This window comes from Berghia stephanieae, chromosome 9 (genome assembly GCF_034508935.2).
Source record: "Berghia stephanieae isolate SIO BIC M18660-M18661 chromosome 9, UCSD_Bste_1.3, whole genome shotgun sequence".
NCBI classification, from domain to species: Eukaryota; Metazoa; Mollusca; class Gastropoda; order Nudibranchia; family Aeolidiidae; genus Berghia; species Berghia stephanieae.
Window position 1 is genome coordinate 4643624 of NC_088368.1, and position 10493 is coordinate 4654116.

General features: G+C 38.0%; 1 protein-coding gene across 1 annotated transcript in view; it reads right to left on the reverse strand.

Annotated features, from left to right (window-relative positions):
• LOC144979530 (ketohexokinase-like) overlaps window positions 1–9081 on the reverse strand; it is an 11661-nt gene extending 2580 nt beyond the window's left edge. The window contains exons 1-6 of the mRNA XM_078926238.1: window positions 8427–9081; window positions 7455–7574; window positions 6261–6392; window positions 4153–4234; window positions 3148–3280; window positions 21–135 (exon numbers count right to left, since the gene is read on the reverse strand). Coding sequence (XP_078782364.1) covers window positions 21–135; window positions 3148–3280; window positions 4153–4234; window positions 6261–6392; window positions 7455–7574; window positions 8427–8539 — 695 coding nt within the window. The 5' untranslated portion in view covers window positions 8540–9081. The remainder of the gene's footprint in view (window positions 1–20; window positions 136–3147; window positions 3281–4152; window positions 4235–6260; window positions 6393–7454; window positions 7575–8426) is intronic.
• Window positions 9082–10493: the final 1412 nt, after the last annotated feature.

A 10493-nucleotide genomic window follows, 5' to 3' on the forward strand; every position in this document is an offset into this window, starting at 1 on the left:
ATAGAGTACCAATTCATTACCCTGGTTTACACAGTGCATAAAGGTCATCCAAGGCTTGTCGAATATCTTGGCAATGTCTAGACTTGGCGAAATCTTTGCTCACAAAAACAAAGTCAGCCTCAGCCATGGCATATTCTGAAGACAAACAAATTCAATGACATATCAATATGTGACCAGTTGTCTCAAAACAGTATCATGTGGGGTTGAAAATTTTAGATAAAATTAAATTCTGAGCTCGACTTATAAAACATAAGTTTGTTTTTTGTTTTTTAATGTCTTCATTTTTTTTCACTCATCAAGACAAGGTTAAAAAATACATGGGACACAACTCTGTCATTACTAGACACACCAAAACAATTATGCAGTTATTTCCCATTCATTAAAACTCGAATTTACAGCATGTAAAAAAATACATTGGACACAACTCTGTCATTACTACACACACCAAAACAATTACGCAGTTATTTCCCATCCATTAAAAAAACCTAATTTACAGCATGTAAATCACCTCCATTTGATGCCGTTTTGACCGGGTGAGTTATTTTTTTTTTTTGTTTGTTTGTTGCTTTAGGTCTCTTCCAACACAATTGAGGTTATATGAGAGACCGCTGAAACAAAAAAAACAAGCAATCTAACAAAAATAGTACAAATGTCAATCAAAATCATAACCTAAAGATATAAGCTAAATTATAAATAACCAAGAACAAACAGGCAGAGGATTTACAGGAAAAAAAATATCCCCTGTCAACAATACAATCACAAACCAAAGAAGCAGGATAGGCTAGTAAAGAGAAGAAGAAACGACATCACTATCGGATCGTACACCCATGCGAACATCATAGGTATATGATTCAAGGGTGATGCTCCCATCCAACGACATCACTATCGGATCGTACACCCATGCGAACATCATAGGTATATGATTCAAGGGTGATGCTCCCATCCAACGACATCACTATCAGATCGTACACCCATGCGAACATCATAGGTATATGATTCAAGGGTGATGCTCCCATCCAACGACATCACTATCGGATCGTACACCCATGCGAACATCATAGGTATATGATTCAAGGGTGATGCTCCCATCCAACGACATCACTATCGGATCGTACACCCATGCGAACATCATAGGTATATGATTCAAGGGTGATGCTCCCATCCAACGACATCACTATCGGATCGTACACCCATGCGAACATCATAGGTATATGATTCAAGGGTGATGCTCCCATCCAACGACATCACTATCGGATCGTACACCCATGCGAACATCATAGGTATATGATTCAAGGGTGATGCTCCCATCCAACGACATCACTATCGGATCGTACACCCATGCGAACATCATAGGTATATGATTCAAGAGTGATGCTCCCATCCAACGACATCACTATCGGATCGTACACCCATGCGAACATCATAGGTATATGATTCAAGGGTGATGCTCCCATCCAACGACATCACTATCGGATCGTACACCCATGCGAACATCATAGGTATATGATTCAAGGGTGATGCTCCCATCCAACGACATCACTATCAGATCGTACACCCATGCGAACATCATAGGTATATGATTCAAGGGTGATGCTCCCATCCAACGACATCACTATCAGATCGTACACCCATGCGAACATCATAGGTATATGATTCAAGGGTGATGCTCCCATCCAACGACATCACTATCAGATCGTACACCCATGCGAACATCATAGGTATATGATTCAAGGGTGATGCTCCCATCCAACGACATCACTATCAGATCGTACACCCATGCGAACATCATAGGTATATAATTCAAGGGTGATGCTCCCATCCAACGCCATCACTATCAGATCGTACACCCATGCGAACATCATAGGTATATGATTCAAGGGTGATGCTCCCATCCAACGACATCACTATCAGATCGTACACCCATGCGAACATCATAGGTATATGATTCAAGGGTGATGCTCCCATCCAACGACATCACTATCGGATCGTACACCCATGCGAACATCATAGGTATATGATTCAAGGGTGATGCTCCCATCCAACGACATCACTATCAGATCGTACACCCATGCGAACATCATAGGTATATGATTCAAGGGTGATGCTCCCATCCAACGACATCACTATCAGATCGTACACCCATGCGAACATCATAGGTATATGATTCAAGGGTGATGCTCCCATCCAACGACATCACTATCAGATCGTACACCCATGCAAACATCATAGGTATATGATTCAAGGTAGATGCTCCCATCCAACGACATCACTATCAGATCGTACACCCATGCGAACATCATAGGTATATGATTCAAGGGTGATGCTCCCATCCAACGACATCACTATCGGATCGTACACCCATGCGAACATCATAGGTATATGATTCAAGGGTGATGCTCCCATCCAACCACATCACTATCGGATCGTACACCCATGCGAACATCATAGGTATATGATTCAAGGGTGATGCTCCCATCCAACCACATCACTATCGGATCGTACACCCATGCGAACATCATAGGTATATGATTCAAGGGTGATGCTCCCATCCAACCACATCACTATCGGATCGTACACCCATGCGAACATCATAGGTATATGATTCAAGGGTGATGCTCCCATCCAACGACATCACTATCGGATCGTACACCCATGCGAACATCATAGGTATATGATTCAAGGGTGATGCTCCCATCCAACCACATCACTATCGGATCGTACACCCATGCGAACATCATAGGTATATGATTCAAGGGTGATGCTCCCATCCAACCACATCACTATCGGATCGTACACCCATGCGAACATCATAGGTATATGATTCAAGGGTGATGCTCCCATCCAACCACATCACTATCGGATCGTACACCCATGCGAACATCATAGGTATATGATTCAAGGGTGATGCTCCCATCCAACCACATCACTATCGGATCGTACACCCATGCGAACATCATAGGTATATGATTCAAGGGTGATGCTCCCATCCAACCACATCACTATCGGATCGTACACCCATGCGAACATCATAGGTATATGATTCAAGGGTGATGCTCCCATCCAACCAGCCGCACCGGGTGAGTTACACATGCATAACAAACAATAATTCTAACACAGCGTGTAATAATTAGTCTACATAAAACAAACCAGGATGGGGAGTGTCAGGCCATTCCACCTCCACAGACAATATAACTTGCGTGTCTCCTTTATCTTGTTGAACTTTATTGTAAGTAACCACATCCCTCATCATATGCACTACATCCTCTGTCTGGTTTCGCAACTGGAAAAGGAATCAATAATAATGTGAAATTGAATGTAAGCTTCAATTTCATTACAAAAACAGATTGTAATTAAATTGAAGCTTACATTCAATATCACATTATTATTGATTTCTCCGAGCTTCGAGCAGCAACATTTACATTACATCAACTGGAAAAGGAGTAAAATGATTTTTTTAATAAATCCCTTTATTCGTGCAGATATTTGTCTTTAGGATCTATATTCTCGGTCTATTTTTTTTCTCTCTTAACATAGTACAACATAGTAAGCAATAGGGGAGAAAGATACTGACAGAATGGCCTCAAATCCAAGTCTTCTGAATTAATATTAGTGCAATGCCTTATCTTTGCACCAAAGTCATGAGTATGAAGAATATGTATTAATGTCAGGCCTCGCATGACTTCCAGAGACATTTTAATATTTTAATACAAAAAGCATTGTTTGGTATATTCGTTTGTGGAATTCGTGCTTTAGACAAAAAAAATTGATGCCCTTCCACCATGACATCATAAGATATCGTCGCATAGGCATTCCATGAAGGAATATAGATAATTCATCAAACAAGATGTCTAATGTCAACAGGAATCACCCATGTTGTCCAAGTAAGCAAATTGGGGGTTAATAATCTTGCTCAAGGAAAAAAACTAAAGGGCCTGAAGCGGGGCTCGAACCTGGGTCCTTCCTGGTCACAGTGCAATGCCTTAACCCCTCAGCCACTTCGCCCCCCTATATATATACAATTCATCTCCATAGAAAATTCAAGCTAACATTATGTTTTGTAGCAAAACAAAAAAACACCTGGCAATGAATGATTGTATAAACATTATATATAGTATTTTAACACTAGCCGTTTTATTGGAGATTTTCATTTACCTCAAAGTGGACCCAGGAATAGGCACTGAAGTCTCCTTTCATTTCATCCTTGAATTCAGTGTGAGTCAACTCTGGACATTTCCTGAAACAAGCCAATGTCAAAGGTCAAATTGCATTCATTATTCACCCATTCTTATTCTTCTTCCTATACAATAGTAAATCATATCCACAATGTACGGTTATGTGGTCTTGTGTGACACTTGCCTTCAGATCAGAAGGTCCAGGGTTCGAGTCCTGATCTGAACGGTGCATAGTTGAGTTCTTCGAAAAGTTTCTTTACCCACATACCCTCACTGTACTCTGGTGTAAAATGAGTATCTGGTCGTTAACAGCGTTGTCGCTGTCCGAAAAGAATTGTATTATCAGTCAACAGACATCGTGTTCAGTCCTACATGTTAAATTTTGCTGTTGGTCAGGCACTCTTTGTAAAGCGCTTTGAGCACGTTTAGTGGATACTGCGCTCTATGAATGCCCAAATTAATTCTGGTTTGTCTGATAAAAATGTTGGGAATAAATCATGAAAACAAGTAATCGTTAAAGCTTGACTGACAAATAATATTCTAGCATAGGTCCATGAAGCAGGAGTCTATCTGGATTTCGCTGGATCACTGGTTCAGATAAGTTTATCTGGATTTCAGCAGCATTAAACAGACAATGACAGTAACCAACTACTCTTTGGACATGATGCTCGCTTGTCTATCTCAATGTATGTTGTGCCAGGTCTACCAGATCCTGCCATCAAATCTCTGCAAAGTGGACAGAGCGGTCAGATAAATTTCTGCGTTCCTATCTGGTCCATCTGAATGTGAGTTGGGAGTTTCAACAGCTTCATTGAGCTTTTATATAGCACAATATCCACTAAATGTGCTCAAAGCGCTTTACAAGGGGTCCCCAGCCAACAGCAACACTTACCATTTAGGACATGACATGACGCCTGTTAGGCGATATTACAATTTTTTTCGACAGAGACGATGCTGTTAACGGCCAGGTACTCATTTTACACTTGAGTACGGTGGAAGAATGTGAGTAAAGAGCCTTCAGATTAGAAAGCGAGTGTCATACCACTACACCACATAGCCGCACAACTGAGCAATCAGAACTCCCTAAAAACTTGTGAAAGATCACTAGTCAATAAATAAAATGGATACTTAAAAATTTCCAGCTTAGAGTTGCCAAAACCAAAACAATGTGTATTTTATCAATTTAAAACAAACTAATAAACTTTAAGGTCAACTAGACAATGTTATGAACGGTGGACTTGTGATATGACAATCTGATTTATTGTTTTTGTTTTTTGGTTTTTTTTTTTGGTTTTTTGGTGCTTGCAACACATTATGTTATGGTCATATCAGCGCCAGTAACAAGGAAGAAAATGTGAAAGTAAAAAGTTCCAAGTGAGACAAAAGGGGAATTGGTTCAAATAGGAAATATATGTAGATTCCAAGAGCACACTATCAAAGTACGGTACATAGTTTGAGATCACCTAAAAGACAAGCATAGGTCACCACTAAGAGGAACACACTCAAATGTTTACAAATCATACATAATATGTAAACAAAAAATAATTCAGTGCATAACAGAGATGATTTACAAGACAATAAATGTCATCTCCCTAAACTCTAACTATACATTTGACAGTTTCCCTCCCAGCTAGGGTATCCGGCCAGGACAAAACCAAGTAATCTCATCCCAAGACAAAAAAAGAAAGCATGTTGGAAAACAGATAAAGGGGGATAGAAGACTCAGTGAGTAAGTGCCTCCCTGCCCACTATGGGAGGTCAGGAACCCCACCCAGCAATCTGATTCAAATCCCACTCTGGAAGCGCAAAATCGAGTCCTTGGAAAAGGCTCTTTACTCGCTTTTTCTAACTGTGATCAAGTATATACCTGTTGTATTTGTAAAAAAAAAAAAAAAATTAATATCGTCCATCATATTAAGTGTTGCTGTCTGTTCAGGACTGTATGTAAAACAATTTGATCACATTTAGTGGATTATAGAAATATGCTTATTATTAAATGCGATATAAAAGCTCAGGTTTTTTTTTGTTGGCTTTATAAAATATGATTTGGAGGACAAACTCACTTCCCACTCTGATGGGGACAAATACCTTGGAAAGCCTAAGATGGTTCTAGAGCCCGAGTTCATGTTGATTATACTGGTAGAGATAGGACATTGGCCTGGTGGGGTTACACAATGGCTGATAGGGATACCAGCCTTGTGAAAATCATCTCGAATCCAGCTGAAAATAGAAAAGGGGTGAAAGAAACGTTAATTCTATTATTCAAAATATTGAGTCCTAAACTTTAAAAACTAAAGCATATATTATTGTTTAGCGCAATATCCACCACACAGGCTCAAAGTGCTTTACAAGGGGTCCCAAGCTAACACTAACAGCAACACTTATCATGTAGGACGAGACATGACGCCTGCTGATCTATTAGACTTAGCTACCCAATCACTGCTGGGTGGACATGGGGGCTCAGAAAAAAAAAAATTTCAAGTTCACTCAGGATCGATTTCGGTTACTTTGAATGTGAAGCAAGTGCTCTGTAAACTGAGCAATTGGGGCCCCCAATTCATAGACCAAACTGTCTTAGCTTTGTCAATAACAAATAAGTGCAGCCTTTTGACTCTCATTTTTTAAGTGCATGGTGCTCTTAATAGGAAAAATACGGTAATTAATGGCTGCTAACCTCATTCTTAGAAAAAAAAGTTTTTAGATTGCTTGCATACGTTTTGGAGACAAAGTGTGCAATTTAAAAAAGTAACCCCACAGACATATCACTGCCTCCCATTGAGTTGAGTAATTTTGAAAAAAAATCTTTTCTAACCAGTTTGCGTAGAGGTGAAAAATTTCAGCATGCTTTAGAAAAACTTATAAAATTTTGAAACAATACAAACAAACCACTTATATATATATATATATAATATATATATATATATATATATATATATATATATATATATATATATATATATATATATATATATATATTGCAAGAAACGTGGAGAATACCCTGAAATGTTATGAGAAACAGAATAAAAACATCCGTTTACATCAAAATGTTAAAATTTGTTTGTTTTCATTGTTTTTAGTAGTTTTACAGCATTTGAACACATTTAGATCATTCCAGCACCAGCAAAAAGGGAAGAAAAGGGATGGTAAAAAAAAATCTAAATTAACAGTGAAAAGCATTCAAGAAAAGGTTAAGACAAAGGGGACTGATTCAAATAGGGAACAGAAGTAGATTCCAAGAGCTCACTATCAAAGTACTTAGTTTGAGATCGCCTAGTACCATACCTGGCTTCTGCCCCTGAAGTTGGTAACACACCCATGAATTCACATGGTGTGTTGAGTAATGACAACACGGTACAGTTGTTAGTAGCATTCCCTCCTCTTTGCCAATAGTAATCTGCACCACTGAAAAGGAAAAATATATTGTTAATTCATCTATAAAACTTATATATCTAAAGCTGATATTTTATTTGCAATACTGATATTTGAACTTCTTGAAAACATTGGAATTTTTTTTATTCAATCGTTTCATATTTGTTTCTTCAACAAGGTGGAAGTATTTGGTTAAATTTTAATTCTAAAAATCATCCAGCCAAAAAAACAAAAAACGATTGTACTAAACATGAAAAAAAAGAAAATATTTCGTTGTGTGACCATTCTTCACACCTGATGTTGCAGCTATGAAAACCCCTAAAAACGGATACCTTCATGCCGGGCACAGAACCATTAGAAAACAAGCTAAATATTTCAATTAAATTTATCTGACTTTGGTACATTACAGCTGTCCTCCATCCTCATCCCCACTTAAAATTGAATCTTAAATTAAAAAGAATTAAAAACTCCCGTATTGAATTGAATTGAATCCTGTAAGTTATATATATATAGATAATCATGCAAGGTTGTTCAGTTTTAGGAAACAAAATTCAGATGCAAATGACTTCACGTTACGATATAAATCCAAAATCATTTAACCACCACTCCCCATCCTTTGCCTGAACTTTTATGTCAATGTCAACACTTAATACTAATACATCTAGCAACTGACTTGGTATAAGTATAAGTGCAGTGTTTGGCTGCATTTTCGTGGGCTGATAGAGATAATAAAGTAATTTAAAGCAAACTTCAACCGAGAAACATGATTGCATGACAAGAAGTAAAAAGTACAAGGTGAAAAGGAAATTGAAAATTAATTGACATAATAAGGATAATTTTTAAAAATAAAAAAAGTTCATAAATTAGCAATTACAGACAACGTACATTTGTTCTGAATCTTCTAAAGGATATTCATGAACGATGTTCATAAAATCCACTACCGCATTCCCCACACAGAGAACTGGTTTTGGCTGACTATTCACATCCATTTTCATCATATTCCTGCCTAATAAATAATATAATAAATTAAATCTGTACGTCTTCTCTCAAACTCATCAAGCGCTCCACTGCTAGGCTAACCATCGATATCGTCATGTCATTAAATTATAGGACGGCTTTAACCTTGCAAATGGCTATCAGTCAATAAATTCAACGTTCTGGATGAAAGAGTGCAAATTAAAAAACTAATTATAGAGCATAATAGATCTCACCACGGTGATTGAATAAAAGCGGTTTTGATTTTGTTTACAGTCTTGTGTCACTGAGATCATTTTGGACCTAGTTTCACTTTCGGTTCCTCGAAATTAACGGTGAATAAAGTGTTTCGAGACGGTTGCCAAATAAGAAAATTGCAGAAAGAAATGTTATCCCACCAGCTAATTTCGCCATTCCAAAGCATGGCTCAAAGTTCCAAAGTTTACGTTTTGCTATAGATACTCTTCCAACTACACATAGCCTATAGCTAGATACAAAATTGATAAATTTTATAGTGGATGATCTTTTTTTCTTACAACCTGAGTTTGTTTCAGTGAAGCGTGCATGACTCTCCAACTATTAAAAGCTATCATTTTTTTTTTAAGATTAAAAAAGACATGTTATGATTACAATAACATACTCTTAATGTCTGCATATATACAACACTGGGAAAATTCCAGAAGATCTCTGTAACTCTATTTTCATAGCAATACCAAAGAAAGCAGGTGCAGTCAGATGCGAAAATTTTAGAACTATAAGTTTAATAAGCCACATCAACAAAATACTGTTGCGTATAATTATCAACAGGCTAAGGAATAAGATTAACCCCGAAATCGCAGAAGAACAATATGGATTCCAACCTGACAGAGGGACAAGGAACGCAATATAGCTCCTCCGTGTTTTAAGTGAAAGAGCTATACAGGTTCAGACCCCACTATACCTCTGTTTTGTCGACTACAAAAAAGCTTTTGATAGAGTACGCCACGAAGAAATACTAAAACAACTGCACTCCATTGGCGCTGATGAGAAAGACCTCAGACTCATGCAAACATTATACTACACCCAGCAGGCATCTATCAAAATCGAAAACTCTACAGGAAATTCCATTCCTATTAAGAAAGGAGTCCGTCAAGGGCGTGTTGCTTCACCAGATCTGTTTAATCTATACCAAGAAACAATCATGAGGGGCATAACTAATATGGAGAGAATAAAAGTAGGAGGTCACAACATAAATAATATAAGATACGCAGACGATACGGTACTCATTGCAACATCAGAAATCCAACTTCAAAAGATTGTTGACAAAGTGGTAGTAGATAGTGAAGTCAAGGGAATGGAAGTGAATATCACCAAAACGGAATGCATGGTAATACAGAAAAACCCCGAAAACAACAACACCTGCAATATAACGATTCACGGCGAGCAACTTACCAACGTAGAAAGTTTTAAATACCTAGGTTCAATAGTGACAACAGATGGAAGATGTAACCGAGACATACGAGCAAGAATAACTCAAGCCAAACAGGCCTTCATGGACCTGGGAAACATTTTGAAAAACAAACAGATGTCGTTCGGGATTAGATTCCGAGTCTTGAAGTGCTACGTGTGGCCAATCTTGTTATACGGATGCGAAAGCTGGACTACAAATGCAGAAACACAAAAGAACATTGAAGCTTTTGAAATGTGGTGCTTGAGAAGGATGCAGAGAATATCGTATACTGCACACAAAACGAACGAAGAAGTGCTAAAACAAACATACCAACAAATGAAACTAATGCCCTTAATAGCGGATCGACAACTATCCTTTTTCGGACACATAGTAAGGAAAGATAAAAATGAATACCTGGCAAGTTGTGGAAAAATACCTGGTAAACGCGCCCGGGGGAGACAAAGAAAAACACTCAAAGACCAAATGAAGGGCTTCACCAACCTAACAATCCAAGAGCTGTTTGAAAAAGCAAGAGACAGGGAGGAATG